The sequence below is a fragment of the Pipistrellus hanaki genome, assembly GCF_964339955.1.
Source record: "Pipistrellus hanaki genome assembly, chromosome: 12".
Classification (NCBI taxonomy): Eukaryota; Metazoa; Chordata; class Mammalia; order Chiroptera; family Vespertilionidae; genus Pipistrellus; species Pipistrellus hanaki.
This window is the reverse complement of record NC_140514.1, coordinates 52,258,174-52,279,021: the sequence shown is the minus strand read 5'-3', so window position 1 is coordinate 52,279,021 and position 20,848 is coordinate 52,258,174. Positions and strand designations below refer to the sequence as shown.

The 20,848-nt window shown below is 45.7% G+C and overlaps 1 protein-coding gene across 3 annotated transcripts in view; it reads left to right on the top strand.

Annotated features, from left to right (window-relative positions):
• Nucleotides 1-18,144, top strand: part of ZNF892 (zinc finger protein 892) — a 28,594-nt gene extending 10,450 nt beyond the window's left edge. For 2 of the 3 annotated variants that reach the window (XM_084900353.1, XM_084900354.1), the window contains 3 exons: nt 676-781; nt 1,313-1,399; nt 3,147-10,496. In XM_084900353.1, the coding sequence (XP_084756479.1) occupies nt 685-781; nt 1,313-1,399; nt 3,147-4,414 (1,452 nt within the window). In that variant the 5' untranslated portion in view covers nt 676-684 and the 3' untranslated portion in view covers nt 4,415-10,496. Of the gene's footprint in view, nt 1-675; nt 782-1,312; nt 1,400-3,146; nt 10,497-16,222; nt 16,374-17,938 lie in introns of those variants that run through there. The other variant, XM_084900355.1, reaches the window with a different exon arrangement.
• The last annotated feature ends 2,704 nt before the right edge of the window (nt 18,145-20,848 follow it).

Sequence of the window (20,848 nt, the reverse complement as noted above, 5' to 3'; positions counted from 1 at the left end):
CTGCTTCAGTGAGGGAAAACAGATCTGGCCTCTGCTCTCCAGGCATTTATGGTGAATGAGACAGAGAGTTGTTGATCAGAAAGTCTCCTCAATGTGTGCATGATTTAAGAGAAGGGAAGGAACATGGTGCTACAACCCAGAGAGTCAGGAAGGCTTCCCTGAGGGGTAACTCCTGAGCTGAGATCTGAAGTGTGAGTGGGATTTGGAGAGCTGAAAGGATGTGCAAGGGTAAAGCATTCAGGAACAGGAAACAGCATGTGGAAAGGCGGCCACCACGCAGCCCAGAGATTTCAGAAGGAGCAGTGTATGATGGGGTCCAGGGCAGATGGTGGGAGGGAGTCAGACCCATCAGGGCCTCTATGATGCTGGCAATTCAGACATGTCAAAGATAAGTCATAGTGCGTATTTTAAGTTGAAAGGTATGTATAAGGAAAACATAGTATCTATAGGGTTCAGTGCTGTCTATAGGCATCTGCTGGGGATCTTGGGACATGTTCCCACAAATAAGGGGGGACTATTATACACCAGAGAATCTTAGTGTTGGAAGGGGTGTTAGAGGTCATTTTGTCTAACCTTCCCATCCTTCATGCCTTCCTTCTTCTGTCACTTTGAGTCCTTCCCAGAAACTTCTGGAAGGAGCTCCCTTGGTGAGCATGGATGTATTTGGTTTTTCAGGAGTCGCTCATGATCAGGGATATGGCTGAGGCTCTCACCCAGTGGGGACAGCTGAACCCTCCACAGGGAGATGTGCCTGAGAAGCATAGGAATCTGGTCTTGCTGGGTAAGGATGGCTCCTCGGTCCCTGTGAATTTACTCAATGAGATAGCTTTGCTTCCTCCAAGGAACTCGGAGGTTCTTAGATTAACCAGTTAACTGCCATGATATTTTGAATTTAATTAAAAAAGGTCTGCCACTTGAATCTCTAGACGATTATGGTGTACAAATGGTTAAAAGAGTCTTAATTCCTGAAAGGCCTGAGACATATAATTTCTGCTTTATGTTTCTGGATATTGTTTTAACACCCCTAGAGTTAGAAATTCATTCCTTTTTATTGAATTTGCCCAGGTGGTAATAGCCTTCTTTTCTGACCAAAGATATTAAGATGAAGTCCTAGTGAAAATACCTCTTAAGAAGTGGGTGCTTATTCTTTTAATAGGAAGAGGTAGAAACAGGGCCTCAGTTGTTCTGAATTGCATCCTTAGCACTGGTGAGGGAGAAACGCAGAACCCACCTCTCCCATAGTGTCTTTCCTAATGACCAAAGAGCTAATGCTGTGCTTTTCACCAGACTTCTTTACTTTTCCCATGAACAGGGCTTCCAATTTCCAAGCCTGATGTAATCTCTCAGTTGGAGTCTGGGGAGAAGCTGGAGAGAGAAGCCTCAAAAGGCACTAATCCAGGTGAGTAAGTGTTGGAAACAGAGAATTAAAAACCCTCCTGGCAAGTGGGAAAAGCATCTTTGAAATGCTTGTGAAGGAGCCTTTCAGATTTTGCTAGACCATAGAAAAGTTGAAGTCCCTTTGTCCCATGTCACATTTTACCCTCTATGGATGATGATCTGTTATAAATTCATAATTTTTTATTTTAGAAAGCAAATACTTTCTACTCTTTTAAACCACCCCCCCACAATAAGGTTAAATGAAAGTAGCATTTTAATGTATATTAATAATTTGCATGGGTGCAAGGCTCTAAACCAGGCTTTTCATGTATGTTATTTTACTTCTGAGGGTAATGTGACTTTTTGTCTAACAGCAATGGCTATAAATTGATCTCAGAGTTTTCCCTTGCCTTTTCTATCTAAGCAGAAGCAGCATAGCATGTGGTATGAGTCCAGATTTTGGACCCAGTCTCCCCAGGTCCAAAGCCAAAATCTCAGCTACTCAAGCTCTGTGACCTGTAATAAGTTAATTATCTTCTTAGCTGGAATTCCATTTGCTTATAACCTGTATCTACCTACTTGTCCTTTAAAATCTCAGGCACTTCTATAATTAAGATATGTAGTTGAGAACATTTGATCATATTGATTTATTGTATATACCATCATGGTTGGAATGGATATTAAAGACTTTAAGCCTGGAAATGTTTAAACATTTTTAGCAGTGAAGCTTCCCCTCCCTCCCCACAAACCCTTACTAGAAAGCCTAGGATTTGGGGGCAGCAATTCTGACAGGTTGGGGACCAATCTGAGCACGTAGGGATTTGATCTTCTCCTCTCTAATGCTATTCATTAAAAACAAACAAACAAACAAACAAACACTTAGTTTTATTTTACTCTTTGCAGTTTGTTGGGTAAGGGGAAGTCAGAGAATGACCAATTGCTTATGAATTGTGATTATTTGAATTGGTAGATTTTTTTAAAGTATGTTTTTATTGATATTAGAGAGAAAGGGAGAGGGAGAAAGAAACATGGATGTGAAAGAGAAACAGTAATTGGCTGCCTCCTGCATCCTCCCTACTGGGGATTGAGCCCACAAGCAGAGCATGTGTTCTTGACCGGAATTGAACCTGGACCCTTCAGTCTGCAGGCCAATGCTCTATCCACTGAGACAGACTGGCTAGGGTGAATTTGTAGATCTTGACCATTTTGAATGCTAGTAACTAGAATATGTGTCTTATCTCGAGACAGAACTAACAGGTTTTTGTGTGAGAGTGGTAGTTTTGGAAGGTTAGTCTGTTAGCACTGAGTGGGATATTTTGGAATGGGAAAAGATTGGCAGAAGGAGATCAGCTAAGAATGGTCATTCTCAAGGTGTGAGTTGATAATGCCATGGTCTGGTGCTGGCAGTTGGCAGTCTCTGGGAAACTATATTTCTCTGATCCCAACCCTGTTTCCCCAGACAGTGTTTTTTTTTTGTTTTTTTTTTTTTCCCACCTCTTCTTAGTCTTGCCATTAGTTTTTCTCATTTCCTAGCCACTGGACAGAGGAATTGTGAATGCCTACTCACCCTCTCCCTGTATGCAGCTGTACTTCTTTGCCCAGTAATCTTTCTTTCCTCACATTCTCTTAAGATTGCAAGCCTGTTTTGAGAGCTTTTAAATTCATGTGTTCCTATCAGCATTTTTTGTTTGTTTTACTATTTTCCCACCATAGTAATTACCTTACTTTCAGTTTAGGAAATGATACGTGTCCATTTTTGTTTCTGTTAGACTGGGAGATTAAACCAGAAGGCAAGGAGTTAACTCGAGAACAGGATGTTTCTGAAGAAAAGTCATCCCCTGGGGTGTTAATTGAAAGATTTCCAAAGGAAGGTGACAGTGGATGTGAGGATTCTCTAGAGAGTCAGCAGGAAAACCACGAGAAACATTTAATACAAGAAGTTGTCAGTCAGAAGAAATCTGGAGAGAGAAGTTACCAGTGTGATGAATTTGGAAGAAATTTTGGCCGGAGGTCATTACTTGTTCAACAGCAAGGAGAAAGACTACGTAACTGTGATTTGTTGAAAAAGAACCTAAAACAAAATTCAGATCTAATGAGGCATAAGAGAATTTGTGCAGGGAAAAAACCCTGGAAGTGTAATGAGTGTGAGAAAGCCTTTAGTTACTACTCAGCTTTTGTTTTGCATCAGAGAATTCACACAGGAGAAAAGCCCTATGAGTGTAATGAGTGTGGCAAAGCCTTTAGCCAGAGCATACACCTTACTCTCCACCAGAGGATTCATACCGGAGAAAAGCCCTACAAATGTCACGAATGTGGGAAAGCCTTTAGTCACCGCTCAGCCCTGATTCGGCATCACATAATTCACACTGGAGAGAAACCCTATGAATGCAATGAATGTGGGAAAGCCTTTAATCAGAGCTCATATCTCACTCAACATCAGCGAATTCACACTGGGGAGAAACCTTATGAGTGTAATGAATGTGGGAAGGCCTTTAGCCAAAGCACATTTCTTACCCAGCATCAGGTTATTCACACTGGAGAGAAACCCTATAAGTGTAATGAATGTGGAAAAGCTTTTAGTGATCGTTCAGGCCTCATCCAGCACCAGAGAACTCATACTGGGGAAAGGCCTTATGAGTGTAATGAATGTGGGAAAGCCTTTGGCTACTGTTCAGCCCTGACTCAACATCAGAGAACTCACACAGGGGAGAAACCCTATAAATGCAATGATTGTGCCAAAGCCTTCAGTGACCGCTCAGCCCTCATCCGTCACCAAAGAACACATACTGGAGAGAAACCTTACAAGTGTAATGATTGTGGGAAAGCCTTCAGCCAGAGCTCATCTCTCACAAAGCACCAGAAAACTCATACTGGAGAAAAACCTTATATGTGTAAGGAATGTGGAAAAGCCTTCAGCCAGAGTTCATCCCTTTCTCAACATCAGAAAACTCATGCTGGAGGGAAAACCAAAGAATATGGAAGAGTTTTTAGTGAGCATTCAGAATTTGGCCAGCAAAATAGAATTCATAATAGTTAAAGACTGTAAATTTTTTTCCTGGATGTGACTAATCATTCTTGAGGGGGAAATTGTTGATTGAGATAACTACTCAGATGATTACTCACACCCAGGGAAAAAATGAGGCTTGTGAGTTAGCCAGTCACAAAGTTCCCATGAGGGCAGCTTCCCCTGAATCCACAGAACATTGGCCTGGCAGTTCACTTTTGTGCTTTGTGTCTTTTAGACCTTGCTTATTTAGATATCTACTGAAAATCACGTTAATTACCCGGGTCAGACCTGTAGCCTAGAAAGGGGGAGTACAGAAGAGTCTTTGATGTTTTCTGTCTGTTTCAAGCTGAGTTACTTGACAATGTGCTTATTTATGAAGATTTACCTTCATTGTATGTAGTTTGTACTTTAGACTTTTTCATACCATAGTAAAATTTAGTTGTAGGCCTGAACTGACACTGAATATTAGGTTGTGAAAATTTGAAAAGACTTTGAAATACTTGCCTTTCACCATTTTCTTCTTGGGTAGAGGAAGATGATATGTTTGAATTGAAACTTTGAAGGTTATTGCTAGAAATGTTTTGAGTGCTATGTTTTTAGTTTTCACATTTGACTAAGATGTTTCTTTGTGTGGATTTCTTTGAATTTATCCTGTTTACTGAGCTTGAATCTGTAGGTTTATGACTTTTGCTAAATTGGGGGAATTTTCAGTTATCATTGAATACATTTTCAGCCTCCATTCCCACACCTTCTCTCCTTCCAGGATACTGAAACAAATGTTTGGACTTTGCTTGTAATATCACAGGTTCCTGAAACTCTGTTTATTATTTTTCACTATATGTTTATCATAATCTGCTCAGGCTGTCATTAAAATAAAATTTCGTAGACTAGGTGGTTCAAACAACAGAAATTTATTCCTCAGAATTATGGAGGCTGGAAGCCCACGGCTTCAGTCTCTGGTGCTGGATCTCTTCCTGGCTTTCTTGCCTGCTGTATCCTCGCCTTTCCTTGATGTATGCCTGTGGAAAGAGGCAAGATCTCTCTTCCTTATCTTTAAAGGCCACCAGTCCTATCAGATTAGGACCCTAACCTTATGACCTCATTTAACATTAATTACCTCTAAAAAATCTTTCCTCCAAATACTGTCACATTTGGAAATAGCATTCAACAAGAATTTGGGAGGGACACAATTCATAGCATTTGCCCCTGGCCCCCCAAATTCATGTTCTCACATGCCAAATACATTCATTTCATTCCAACAACTCTCAAAGTCTTAACTTATGCTGGCATCAACTCTAACGTCCACAGTTTCACCCACATATCCCGTAAAGTAGGTATGAGTGAGACTCAAGGTATATTTCATCCTGAGGCAGATTCATCTTCAGCTGTGAACTTGTGAAACCAGACCAATGGTGGGGCAGGCACAGGACAGATGTTGCAGTATAAAAGAGGAAGGAAGGAAGGAAAATGAAGGAAGGAAGGGAGGGAGGGAAGGAGGGAAGGGAAGGGAAAGAAGGAAAGAAGGAAGGAAGAAGTAAAAAGGTCCCAAGCAATTCCAAAACCCAGTGGGGCAATTCCATCAGATCTTTATGCCTTACCTTCCAGATTCACTGAAGCAGGGGTTCCACCTTCACAATTCTCTGCTTCAGTAGTCCTGCCACTGAGACTGGTCTGGGCAGTCCTACCCCCAAAGCTTCAGTGTTAGGCCATGTGGCCTGTTGACACTTCAGTGTATCCCCGCCTGTTGGAACTAAAGAGGTAGCCTGATGGTCTCTGAATCTATTCAGTCATTCTTTCCTTGTAGCATAGGGCTCTGCTATATGGTCCTGTAGGACCTAAGAAGTCTGACAGCCTGACTTCATCTTGTCTAGTGTTTTCTGTCCCCTTTAGTACCAACTGGCAGTGTTTCTGATGGTTTAATCCCATCTCTATTCCTGGCTTCTACTAAGATGGTTGATTAAACCCATGAGTCACACCCACGATCTCTATAAATGGCCCTTCAGCCACAGCTGAACAAGTTTTCTCATTTTGCAATGGGGATAGACAGAATTTTCCAAATCTCCAAGTTCTTTTTCCTTTTTTGCTTAACAATTGTTTCTTCAATTCACCTCTCTCCTCTCACATTTTACTATAAACAGGTAGACCCAAGCTGCACCTTTAATATTTTGCCTACAAATCTGCTGAATACCCAGTTTCATTGCTCCCAAGTTCTCTCTTCCACAAAACAGTGGAACACCTTTCAGCCAAGGATGCTGCCACTTTACCAGGTGAATTGCCTTTCTTCCTGTTTCCATTTCTGTCTGACACCTCATCATACACCTTAAAACCCTTTCAGCCTCCAACCGTTACCCAGTTCCAAAGCTACTTTAACATGGTTAAGTATTTGGTATAGAAGCACCCAAATCTGCCTTAGTCTTGTTGGGCTGTCATACTACAGACTGGGGGCTCAAACAACAGATATGTATTTCTTACAAATCTGGATACTGGAAGTTTTTGAGAGCAAGGTACCAGCTGATTTAGTTTTTGTGTTCCTGGCTTGCACACAGCCACCCTCCTACTGTGCCCTCATAGCCCTTTCTCAGGACTTTTGTGTAGAGAGAGAGAGAGTGAGTGCTCTTTTCTTAGAGGACACCAACTCTCTCAGATTAGGACCCACAGTTATGAACTTTTAAAATCTTTTTTAAAAAATATATATATATATTTTATTGATTTTTTACAGAGAGGAAGGGAGAGAAATAGAGAGCTAGAAACATCGATGAGAGAGAAACATCGACCAGCTGCCTCCTGCACAACCCCCACTGGAGATGTGCCCGCAACCAATGTACATGCCCTTGACCCGAATCAAACCTGGGACCCCTCAGTCCGCAGACCGATGCTCTATCACTGAGCCAAACCGGTCAGGGCCATAGCAATTTTTTTCTTGTTCTGGTTGGGTGCTTTTTATTCTATCTCCAAGTTCACCAATTCTTTCTTCTGTCCCTTCCATTCTGCTGGTGAGCCCATCACTAACTTTTGTTATCAACTTTTCAGTCCCATTTGATTCTCTATTCTGTTTCTTTGCCGACATTTTCTGTTTTTAAATTTGGACAATTATGTTTGTAATTGCTTACTGGGGTATTTTTATGGTAGCTGTTATTCTAACATCTGGGTTAACTCAGTGTTGGCATCTGTGGATTGTCTTCTCATTCAAGATGAGTGATTTTCAGTGGAAATCTGGACATTTTGGGCATTATGTTAGAAAACTATACTGTTTAAATCTATTTGGGCTGGCTTCTGCCACTGCCCTGGAGGATAAAGTGTTTGGAAGTTGATGTTGGAAGTCCATCATTGGCCTCTACTACTAAAGTATTTGGGTAGGAGTATGAGTTATAGCTCCCCAGTAAGGCTCCACTGATACCACCTAGCTGGGAGGGGCAGGAGTGTCTCATTAGTGCTCCTAGCCACTGACACCATGTGCCAGCATTGGGTGGGGAGTGACCTCATGACTTGTTGGGAGTCCTGACCCTCCAATGTCCAAAACAGTAAGAAGGGAGAGATGTCTGGTTTCTGGGTAGAGTTAGAAGCCTGGTCTCCCCATATGGTTTCCATTGATACTGCTGGAGTGGGATGGGGAGGGTTTTTTTGTTTGTTTGTTTGTTTTAAATCCTGTCTCCTCACTTGACCTTCTTTGACTCTACTCCAGGGTGAGGATTACAGCCTGGTGAGGGTGGAAGTGTAGGCACCCCACTTGGCCTTTGATAGTGTGGATAGGGCTGAATTTTTTCCTATGACTTTTGGCTGGAGGAGGGTGTTTATTGCCTAAAAAAATTGTCTTGTGAGTATACTCCTTTCTTAGTCCTTTGGCTGAAAAGAGAAGACTTCTCTTGTACCTTTTTTGGTCTGTATCTGTGGCATTTCTGGGTTGCCAGCTTCCTCAGAACCCAGCCTGGGAGAGATGAGGCAAGAGGAAAACTCCAGGGACTCTGTGCTGTCATTCTTCAGGTCCCTGTACCCCAGTAGCCTGTATCCTCAGAACTTCTTTCACTGTTTTATAGATGGTGTCCAAGGTTTTAGCTGTGCTTAGAGGAAGGGGGACTAGTACTCCTCCCCTTTCTCATGATGTCCTTCCTTTCGACACGTAAGTGATATGTCAAGTTTGTCAGAGGTTGTGGTTTACCTAGGTTGTTTGTAACCAGTCAGGATTAACAAGAGGGACACTCACTTGTTCCCCAGAGAGGAGCTGCGAAGTTGGTAGATAGAAACTACCAGGCTTCAAGCTTCATCCAGCTTTGAACAATATAGTTTTTAAGTGGAGAGAACACCAATGTTATTTATTTTATTTTGTTATTATTATTATTTTAAAAAATATATTTTATTGATTTTTACAGAGAGGAAGAGAGAGGGATAGAGAGTTAGAAACATCGATGAGAGAAAGACATCAATCAGGTGCCTCTTGCACACCCCCCACCGGGGATGTGCCCGCAACCAAGGTACATGCTCTTGACTGGAATTGAACCTGGGACCTTTCAGTCCGCAGGCCAACACTCTATCCACTGAGCCGGTTTCGGCTGTTATCATTATTTTTAACCTCCCTCGAGGACATTTTTCTATTGAAAAACATTTTTTTTTTTAAGAGAAAGTGGGAAGGAGGGAGAGAGACAGGGAACGAAACATCAATATGAGGGAGATATATTAATTGGTTGCCTCCTGCATGCCTGCTACTGACTGGAATAGAACCTGGGACCCTTCAGTTCATGGGCCAATGCACTCTCCACTGACCCAAACCAGGGAAGATACCAGTGTTATTTTTTTTAATCCTCACCCCAAGATATGCTTATTGATTTTAGAGAAAGGGGAAGGAAGATTAAAAGAAACATCGATGTGAAAGAGAGCACTGATTAACCTTCTATACATTCCCCGACTGCAGGTCAGGCCTGCAAACTAGGTTTGTTCCCTGTCTGGGAACTGAACCCACAACCTTTCAGTCTACTGGACAACCAACAGCCACTCTGGCCAGGGTAGCTAGTGTTTAATTGTAGATTACAAATTTGAGAAGAAAAGATAGAAATGACTAAGAACATAAACTATGGAATTAGACATTTTTAATTTGTCTCTGTTCCAAGAACATGTGGGAACCACTGGAGAACTGAATTCAGAATTTTGTTTTTTTAAGTTATATATTATCTCTAGTTAGACATCTGTCATTTTTAATTTGACATATAACACAGGACATCAGAGAATCAACAAAATAAAGAATAAAAATTGGAATTTGGGATAAATCACCTTTTTTTAAAAATGGGTTTCTTCATTTATGTTTTAAAACATGTGATACCTTCTTGAGAGTGACTAGATTAGATAGATAATAGATACAAAGTGATTTGTAAGGCATCAAGTGCTAATTAACCATTATGTATTGTATATGGAGTCCTTTATGTATGCTTTCTGCTGGTGTAACCCAATAAAAATGATTACAAATACAATGTAATGTTTCTTTTTATCTTTTGAAAAATATTTTTTCTTAAACACCAGTTAAATCTCCATCTTTTGAGATGATTATATGGTTTTCTTTAATCTGTTAATATAGTAAATTGCATCAAAGATTTTTGAGTTATTTCTTTTTTTAAAATGAAATTTATTGGGATAACTGGTTAATAAGATCATGTAGGTTTCAAGCACATTTCTATCGTGACTTGTGTATTGCATTTTGTGCCCACCATCCGATGGGCACAAAATAATTTTCTGTTACCATATATTTGGCCCTCTTTATTATATATATAAAATGGTACCCTTTATTCTCCCTTCAAGGATTTCCTAATGTTAAAGAATACTTGCATTCCTGGGATTTATCTAATTTAGTGATTTCCTCATCCTGGAAAAGTTTATGTTCCTTGAATACTTTAGTTGCAGTCACCTGGTAAACTGGATTATTGTGTGATGTGAATTTTGATTGGTTTTAGAGGGTATTCAGATTTCCTATTTTTGAAACAAATTTTAAAGTTAAGTTTTTAAAAAAATATATTTTTTATTGCCGTTCAAAATATGGTTTTTTTCTTTAAAACCCCTGTTTTATCTGTAGCTATGTCCTTCTTATTCCCAGAATTGCTTGTTTGTATTCTTTCTCTTTTTTTTCTTGATTGCATTTTCAGAGGTTTGTTAGTTTTACTAGTCATTTACATAAATAAAATTTACCCATTTAAAGTGTCTGTTTAGTTTGACAAATGTAATACCTGTTTGACCACAACCATATCATGTTTGTGTGTGTGTGTGTGTGTGTGTGTGTGTGTGTATGTGTAGTGTAATATAGTTTCTTCCTTCCCTTTGTTTCTCTAAATTTTCTTGACCTTTTAAAATATCCAACTTTTAATTTCATTGTTTTTTTCCCCTATTGTTTATCTACTTTCTATTTTTTAAATTTATGCTTTAACCTTTATTATTTTCTCCCTTCAGCTAACTTTGGACTTAGCTTGTTCTTTTTTAAAATTTATTTTATTGATTTTTTACAGAGAGGAAGGGAGAGGGAGAGAGAGAAGCATCAATGAGAGAGAAACACCAATCAGCTGCCTCCTGCACACCCCCTACTGGGGATGTGCCCACAACCAAGGTACATGCCCTTGACTGGAATTGAATCCTGGACCCTTCAGTCCTCAGGCCAACGCTCTATCCACTGAGCCAAACTGGTCAGGGCATTAGCTTGTTTTTGTTGTTGTTGTTAATCCTCACCGGAGGATATTTTCCCATTGATTTTAGAGAGAGTGGAAGGGAGGGAGACAGACAGAAACATCAATGTGAGATAGACACATTGCTTGGTTGCCTCCTGAACATTTCCTGAATGGGGCCTGGGATGGAGCCTGTGACTGAGGTACATGCAAACCTGGGACCCTTCAGTTCCTGGGCCGATGCTCTATCCACTAGGCCAAACTAGCCAAGGCATCAAGATATTTTTTAATTTTTCTTGTGACTTATTCTTTGCCTCACTGATTATTCAAGAGTGTGCTGTTTAATTTCCACACATGGGTGAATTTTTTGGTGTTTTTATTTGTTTTTGCTACTGATTTCTAGTTTCATTCCATTGTGGTTGGAAAATATACTTAGTATGATATTTTTCTTCTCCCTCTCTCTCTCTCTCTCTCTCTCTCTCTCTCTCCTCCAGTAAACGAAAAGGATACTGTTGAGGCCCAGGGCCATAGGGTTTGGGCAGAAGGCTGCCCTATGAGCTCCAGATGGTGGGAGAAGGGCCTCACTTTGAGGGCGCAGATTATTAGTGTGGCTACACTTTTTCTTGCAGCAGTTGATAGTGTGGGATGCAAGTGGGCATGACACATGTCAGATTATCTTGTTGCAGTTGTGACTGGAGGGCTCAATGATGCCACCCACAGATGAAACACTAAGTACAAGGTGAACTCTTTCTGAATATTGTGCTATAAAAGTGTGGCATCCTCCAGCCATTTGCTTGCAAAAAATCACATGTTGCCAGTCAGGTGGAATGCCCTCCTTGTCTTGGGTTTTAGCTTTGACATTCTCAGTGGTGTTGGGCTCAACCTCGAGGGTGATGGTCTTGCTAGTCAGGGTCTTCACAAAGATCTGCATCTGCTGGGGAGACTGCTCTGCTGAATCGATAAAGAGCTACTTAGTGTGATTACAATCTTCTTAAATTTGTTAGGACTTGTTTTGTGACCTAACATGTGGTCCATCCTAGAGAATTTCAATCTCTGAATTTATCCATTTTTTTAACCACTTTGTCCAGGAACATTGGGATTATCCAACCAACATTATTTTATACATTAATGTTTTGTGTTGGTCTCAGTCTATGATAATGATGCATGATCTAGGAATGCTGGAGACACTCACCTGGGTGTGTACTACTTGTGGGAGCTCCCATGGACATTTCCCTGACTGGAGCCAATGTTGTAGTTGACTTTTGTGGATCTTATTATGATTGCAGAATGCACCTCAGCACCAACCATTAGGAGACTTTATAAAAAGACTTGTTACTCAAAAATCCTGGAGGGTACACAGCACATCCAAGGGCCACATAGAAAGTTCATGGGTAGAGAGAGAAAGCGTGTGGAGCTGGGCTCTGCCTTTATAGGGGCCAAGGATGGGGTGCCCAGGGTTTCACAGGTTTACTCATTACTGGCGAGTTTAAAGCATAAGAACCAGAATTGGGGTGTGGGAAGGGGCAAGCAGGGTCACTGAAACAGTTATCTAGGTTACCCAGTGTTTTCTAAAACAGAGCTTTAAGGTTGTGGTGGCCTGGCTCTTTGTCTGTATAGCTGTCTATGTGTTTACTAGAGATGGTACCTTAGCAATCAAAAGCCTAATGTTAGGCGCTACATAATAATAAAAAAGCTTAATGTCAGGTTCTTACAATACAGTTAGTTTTCAAAAAATGTTTCTTCCAGATCCTTGCTTGTTATAAATGGTTTCTTACTATAGCCTTGGTTATAAAGTCTCTTTTGTCACATATAAGTATTGCTACCCCCACTCTCCCCCCCTTTCCATTTGCATGAAGTATATGTTTCTATCCCTTTACTTTCAGTCTATGTACATTGAGTAGCCAGATTATTATAATCTCTGAATGCATAATAATCTGACCAGGTATATATATATTAGAGGCCCGGTTTACAAACTTTGTGCATGGGGGCGGGGTGTGTGTGTCCCTAAGCCCAGCCTGCACCCTCTCCAATCTGAGACCCCTCCAGGGATGTCCGACTGCCCGTTTAGGCCCGATCCCACTCACAATCCAGGACTGCCTTCCTGATTGCCCCTAACTGCTTCTGCCTGCCAGCTTGATCACCCCCTAATCACTCCCATGCCAGCCTGATTGATGTCTAACTGCTCCCCTGCCAGCCTGTTTGCCCCCAACTTTCCTCCTCTGCCGGCCTGGTCACCCCGAACTGCCTTCCCCTGCAGGGTTGATCACCTCCAACTGCCCTCCCTTACAGGCCTGGTTCCTCTCAACTGCCCTCTCTTGCAGGCCTGGTCCCTCCCAACTGCCCTCCCCTGCTGGCCATCTTGTGTCCACATGATGGCAGAATCTTTGGCCACATGGGGGCAGTGCTTTAGATGTTTTTGGACATATGATAGTTCTACTTTTTATTTTTTTGAGGAGCCTCTATACTGTTTTCCATTATGACTGCACCAATTTTAGTCACACCACAGTGTACTAGGGTTCCCTTTTATCCACATTCCAACACATGTTATTTCTTGCCTTTTTAATAATAGCCATTTTAATAGGTGTGAGGTGATAGCTTTTTGTTTTTATGAGCAGATTTATTATGTTTCAATCCTACATTTCCACTTTAAAATATATATTTTATTGATTTTTTTTAGAGAGAGAGAAAGGGAGAGGGGAAGAGAGATGGAACATGGATGAGAGAGAAATACCACCGATCAGCTGCCTCCTGCATGCCCCCCACCCCTCCCGGCAAGCCCACAACCAGGTATGTGCCCTGACCTGGAACTGAACTGGTGGCCTCTTCGTTCTTGGCTCAATGCTCAATGGCTGAGCCACACCAGCCGGGCCAACACTGCCATTTTAAAGTGTGTGGCGTTCTATGGAGCACCTGCCTCATCGAATGCTGAAATCATAGTTTATGTTGCTGCTCATGTAGAAATGGACTTCTCCCAATGTTTAGAAATAAAAGGGAACTCACACACTTCTGCTGGGAAGGTATGAATGCTATTACCACTTTGGAAAATGGCTTAGTGGTTTGTTTTTTTTTAATATATATTTTATTGATTTTGTACAGAGAGGAAGGGAGAGAGATAGAGAGCTAGAAACATCGATGAGAGAGAGTCATCGATCAGCTGCCTCTTGCACACCCCCCACCGGGGATATGCCCACAACCAAGGTACATGCCCTTGACTGGAACCGAACCCGGGACCCTTCAGTCCCCAAGCCAACGCTCTATCCATTGAGCCAAACCGGTCTCTGCGGCTTAGTGGTTTCTTACAAAGGTAAACACACACCTACCCATTGACCCGGAAATCTGACTCCTGAATATTTACCCAAGAGAAATGAAAAATACGTTCCAACAATACTTATTCCATAATGTTCCTAGTAGTACTATTGTTATTGGAAACAGCCCAAATGTCCATCAGCAGCATGAGAAAAACAAAACAAAACAAGTGATGGCATATTTACACATGCACTACTTCTTACTCAACATGAATCGAATGAGCTACTGATGCCTGGATGAATTCTAGCAACATGTGGAGTGAAAGAAGAACTCATGCTATATGAGTCCACTCACATGAAACTAGAAAAGACAAAGCTGCCCTCACTGGTTTGGCTCAGTGTATTGAGTGTCTGCCTGTGGACTTAAGAGTCCCAGGTTCGCCGAAACCTGTTTGGCTCAGTGGATAGAGCGTCGGCTTGTGGACTGAAAGGATCTCTCTCATTGATGTTTCTCTCTATCCCTATCTCTAAAATCAATAAAATATATATTTTTTTAAAAAGAGTCCCAGGTTCAATTCCAGTCAAGGGCATGTACCTTGGTTGCAGGCACATCTCCAGTTGGGGGTGTGCAGGAAGCCGCTAATCGATGTTTCTAACTCTCTCTCCCTCTCCCTTCCTCTCTGTAAAAAATCAATAAGATATACATAAAAGACAAGGCTGATCAGTAGTGATGGAAAACAGCAGCGTCACTGTCTCTTAGGGGGAGGGCTGCTGGGGAGGCCCACGGGGCTGCCCAGGCTGAAGAAAATGCTCCTTATCTTCTCTCCCCCCTCCCCCAGTATATTTTATTGATTTTTAACAGAGAGAAAGGGAGAGATAGAGAGCTGGAAACGTTGATGAGAGAGAAACATCGACCAGCTGCCTCCTGCACACCCCCTACCGGGGATGTGCCCGCAACCAAGGTACATACCTTTGACCCGAATCAAACCTGGGACCTTTCAGTCCGCAGACCGACGCTCTACCACTGAGCCAAACCGCCTTCGGCAAATGCTCCTTATCTTGACAAGATGTGGAGTACACAGTGTGCATCTGTTTGTCAGAACTATACAGTTCTTCTTGCAGCTGGATAGATTTATGCTTGCAGTAGATAAAATCTTTCTGGAATGTGTCTAAGTTTATGTGAGTATGTGTATGATTTATGTCTTCAAGTTGAAAATGGAAGGTAGGAAATATTAACAGCCTGGCCGACTTAGAGTTGCAGAGTAGATCACATCATTTTCACTTCCGGGAACACTTTGGTGAAAGGGAAACGGAAGACCTCTGCAGGATACAAGCACAGATCCTTGGGTTTGCATTTGTAAGGATTTTTGCCATGTAGTTTCCTTCTGTGTCACCAGGTGGCAGTGCTTTACCAGTCAGTCAGGGGCCTGGGAGGGGTCAGATCACAAGAGATCCCTGTGCTGTCTGGAGCCAGGAAAGAAGTGGTTTTGTTATGCCATCGTCACTCACTTTTGAACAAACAATATTACTCATCGTGATTATCTACTTAATTCAGCAGGCTTAGCGGAAAATGACTTTTATCTTTTTCCAAAAATTATATCTGTAGTCACGCTTCTTGATGCTGTGGGCTCTGGGACAGGGCTGCCTGCAGCTGGTGTGGAGGTTGCGAGGCCCAGGGATGCTCCAGAGGGTGGCAGGTGCTGTCTGATGGCAGGATTTTCTGCCAGAGAGAGTCGGAGAGGGGATTCTGCTGTGTCACCACTGTGACCTGAACACACGCCACTTCTCCCCAAAAGCTTCCAGGCTGCCCCTGGCTGCCAGCTTCCACCCATGAGCAGCCACGCTGGCCCCGAGGCTTGTTGTCAGAGCTTTGGTTGAGTGGGACCTGGAGGCCCTGAGCTGACGGAGTTCTGCCTCCAGTTCATGCCCAGATCCCAGCTCCTCCTCTCCGCCTGCAGGGGCTGCGTTCCCACCTGGGTGCCCTGGTATCTGCACTCACCCGGCTCTCACCTGTGTATCTGGTGCCTCTGTGCTCAGCCTGCTGCCCCGCCTAGATGCCAAACCTGTCCCCAGCCATTGGTCACCTGACTGCCTCACACGGACTCTGAAGTGAGTGTGTGTCTGCCTCAGGCTTCCTGCCTGGCACCTGATTCAGCCTAGACCCCGGTTCTAGCTGATTCCCTAAGCTCTCGTCCTCCTGGCCCCATCCTCCTGACGCCCATAATTCCCATTTGTCACCTTCTTTGAAGGACTCCGTGCCTTCTCCCACGGGGTGCGCCTGGCCTGGCCATCCTGGAGCAGTCTGAGCTCTGACTGTGGTCATTTATCCCGAGAACGTCAGCATCCACCGCCACCCTCTCCCCCAGCCCCCATCAGAGCCCCGGGGTTCTCCATTACTGGTTTTGTCCCCTCTCCCCTTGGGCCAGGAAGGCCCTGCTGTGAGAGTGAAGAGCCTGGTGCTCTGCCCTCGAGGGGCCCTGCCTCCTCCACAAGAAAGATGTTTTCTGGGACAGAGCATCTCCTGCAACCAGTGGCCACCAGCTGTCAGTTTGGGGGAAAGGGGTCAAAGTTAGAGGTCAGCATGGCCAAGGCCCCTTTTGCATTTGAGGAGCTTGAGGTCCTCTGAGGTTAATGAGTGGGGAGGGAGGGGCCAGCCGGGACCAGAGCGGCCCCTCTCTGAGTGACATGTCACCTGAGAAGGGCTGTGCACGTGGAGGAGCTCGAACCCCAGCCCCAGGCAGAGGCCCTCGCGTTGTCGCCATCGGGCTAGTAGAGTCTTCAGTACCCGGATCTGAGATGGAGGAAGACTTAGATGGCGGGAGGGAGGGAGGGCTTGTGGACGGAGAAGTCCCTGTGGCCGGGCTGCGAGTGACTTGCTAGTGAGAGGGCAGGGCGGGGCAAGGATGAGCTCCCAACTCCGCCCCGCAGGGCGGAGTTATCCCTAGCCCTCAAAACCCCTGGACTGGGAGAAATTTGCTCTCTTCCGCCATGCTGCCGGCATGAGTTGGGGGGGGCCCCATGCTAGCATGGAGAAGGCTCTTTTGTTTATTGCATCAGACTCGGCTCCCTGGTGGTCCTTGGGGATCACGAAGTCTGGGCGTAACACTAGGACTGTGAGAGTGACATTCACGTTGAGGGTTTTCCCTTCCTCTAACCATTATGCAACGACCCTTACGTACTAGTAATTCTTTGAGTGGTGCTGCAGGGTGGAGAAATGGTTGCACCCAGAGTCCCGGCTGTGACCAGCCGCTGGGTGAGCAGGGGTCACGGGAGTCCTCCTGTGCCCCAGGTCTCTGACAGGAGGTGACCTTGCACTGAGGTGGAGAGGGCACTGTGGGTGGGAGCTGGGCCATTTGGTTTGGATATGAAGGGAGGGCCTGGGGCCGCCAGGCGGAAGTCCCTGTGGTCACTCACTGGTGCTGGCCCGGCGCCCAGTCCCGGGGCACCACGCTCTCTGCTCCCTGCTCCCTGCGGGGGTGTGTGTGCTCCCTGTGCTGCACCACATCCGCGCCCTGGAGGGAGCGCCCACGGAGGGAAACAGGGGTGAGAGGGGAAAGGTTTAGTCTGACAGGCACGGGAGTCTATTTTGATGCAGTTTCTGGCGGATGTTTATGCTTCCTTCGGTACTATGTGATTTGGTCCTAAAATGCTTTCACTACTTCCTTCATGTTTAGTCTGACAGACGGGAAGTCGGAGCGATTCCTGGTGTGAGAAGGGTCTGCTGCGCCTTTGTTGGCTGGGGGATGTGAGGGCTGCGTGCAGGGAGCAGAGAGCAGCTTCGAAGCTCAAGGTGGCCCACACTGACAGCCAGCAAGGAAACGGGGACCCCAGGAGTAGGATCTCAGGGAATGGACATTTTCAATGACCTGAAGAGCATGGGGGCTGGCTGTGCCCTGAGCGTCAGATAAGAGCCCACACAGTCAGCTGGTGGCCTGGTGAGGCCGGAGCCCAGGAAGCAGCGAGCCCATGGGACTCCGATCACACATCGGGGAAATAATAAAGTTCATGTTTTAAGTCACCAAACTTGCGGTGATTTGTTTCAGCAACAATAGAAAATGGTTACAGGGACCACATTCCCTCTATCCAAAATATTAAACTTTGGGCAAAATATCACATGCGCGTTGATTTAAGAATGAACGTGTGAAAGGGATTTTGTACTGAAAATCAGCAAAGCTGCCCCTTCCCTTCTCTGCCCCAGTCACACCCCCCTCCCCCTGGTTCTGTCTTCTGACACCTCCATGGTCACGCTGTATCCCTTCGCTGTCCCTCTGCACTCGGGAACACCCGGACGCTGAGTGGATCCGTATTCAGGGTGGGCCTGACTGGTATGTGTGCCCTGAACGAATCCCTTTCTCTGTTATATAATTTCCCTTGTTTGATAACTTGCATAACTTACTAGCCAAAGATGGTTAATTATTTCCAAATAGTCCATCAAGCCCCTCCTATAGCACATCCCTTATTCCAGAGCCCACCCCAAGCACCCTCCCACCTCACTCTCACTGCCCTCTCCGCCCCAAGCCGGCAGCTGCAGGGCTGCTAACAGCTTCCTCCGGAGCCCTCCCTGGCCTCACGGGCTCCTGACTCTGGTTCCCTGTGTCCTCCTCATTCGTGGCTCTGCCATAATTTTTTTTTTTTTTGGGGGGGGGGGTGAAACACATCTCCCAGGAACAGTTTTAACCTCTCAGAACAGAAAGTGAACCGCAGTGTATACAGCTCACAGAGCTGAAGAGCAGCTTAAGGGCGTTCTTTACTAACAGGACGTGCCAGAAAACAGGATCCGGAGGGGGAGGTGCGCGTGGGGCAGGGCAGGGAAGGGACGGCTTTCCTGATTTTCAGTATAATCCCTTGCACACAGTTTCCTTTCTAAATCAATGCGCATTGTTATTCTGCCAGAAGTTTCATATTTTAGATAGAGGGCATCAGGTTTCTGTATCCGATTTCTGTTGTTGCTGAAACAAGTCACCACAAGCTGGGTGACTTAAAACAAGGTAATTGTACTTATTGTCTCCAGGCTGCGCGGACGCTCCGAGGCGCCCTCTGTGGCACTTGCCGGCACTGCGCCTGCCCGCGGCGCTGGGACACCCTGCGGCTCTCTTGGCTGCCTCGAGAGCGCTGCCCAGTGTCCTCCGCGTGCGTCTCGGTGGCACTGCCCGCCGTCCTCTGCGTGTGGGAGGCACCGCTGTGCTGTCCTCGCACCGGGCACAGCTCCCGCAGCTCCGCTCCGCGTCAGGGGTGCCGGAGCTCTGCGCTCTGCCTCGATGTCCCTGATGCAGGGTCCTCTGCTTTTGGAGTCACTGTTCCACAAACCCCAGGTTTTGAAAGAATTGCTCAGAGTCCTCCTGTCTGTCCCCTCTCCCTTCACGTCACTCGTCACTTGTCTCCGTCAGATGGAGCACCGCCCCCGAGTCTCCTGCACTTGGAAACATTGCTCCATTGTCCACGGCACTTGGATGTCACTGCCCAGTGTCATCTCCATTTCAAGTCCTTCTCCCGCTGTCCTCTGCGTTGGAAAGACCAGCTGGAGCGAGGCAGGGACCCTCCCAGCACTTTAGCCCATCCCCAAGAGCCCCAACTGTCCCCCAGGGAACCACGCAGGCTGCCCAGACCTCCTCCATACATTTCAAGGGCAAGTGTTACCCCCAAAGCCCAGCAACCAATCAGAGGTTCCCCAAAGGTGCTCCTGGAGCACTGAGCCACCCAGGCTCCCCCTGCCCCTCTCCCTGGAGCAGCTGAAGGACCCAGCTGCCCTGCCCACACCCCCTTCTTACACACACACACTCCCCAGCCCTGTATTGAGCTGGTCCCCAAAGCTGCCTGGTGCAGCATGTAGCTGGGGAAGGTGGGGTGGAGCTGGCGGCAGACAGTCCCTCCCTATTCCCCTACAGGAACTTCAGGCATGTGAGCTGGGGGTGCCTCTGCCCCCCAGGATAAGGCCCGGAGAAAGTAGCTCTTTACGCTGCAGGTTGGAGACTTGCATCTGGTCAGGAAGACACGGTCTCCCGTGGGGATGAACAGTTTTGCCACTGCCCCCACTCCTTTCACGGGGAGAGTATGTGACTCAGAAGCCCCTCCCTCAGTGTATGGTGCTCTGCTGTTTTGGGGACACAGACTGCTGTGTAACTCACACCCCCACATTGTCCGGGGAAATGCCCACACTTCGTGTCTGTGACACCCGAGTTCCAGTTAGCAGCACGTGTGCACCGGATGCGCCTGCCACGTGGCAGCTCGCCCTGGAGTGCCTTCTCTGGCGGAGGGGCGGGCAGCCTCACTGTGGGTCCCCCAGAGAGGATGGGGCCCAGAAAAGCGGCCATCCGGTTCCTTCCTGTGTACAGCGTCCTGCCTGGGGGCGCGCCTGTGAGGGGCTGCTGCAGGGGGCAGTGGTGCCTGGGACCAAGGGTGTCAGTGGGGTCCCTGTGTCCTCTCCCCTGTCGAGGGGGACTGCGACAACTCCGCCCTTTCCTCAGCCTGGGCGACACACACAAGAAAGGGAGATGCTGCTGAAGTGGGGCCCCAGAGGGCTGGTCTGCGCGGCCCTCATCCCACAGAGGCTGTGAGCTGAGGCTGTGACACTGAGGCTGGGGCCA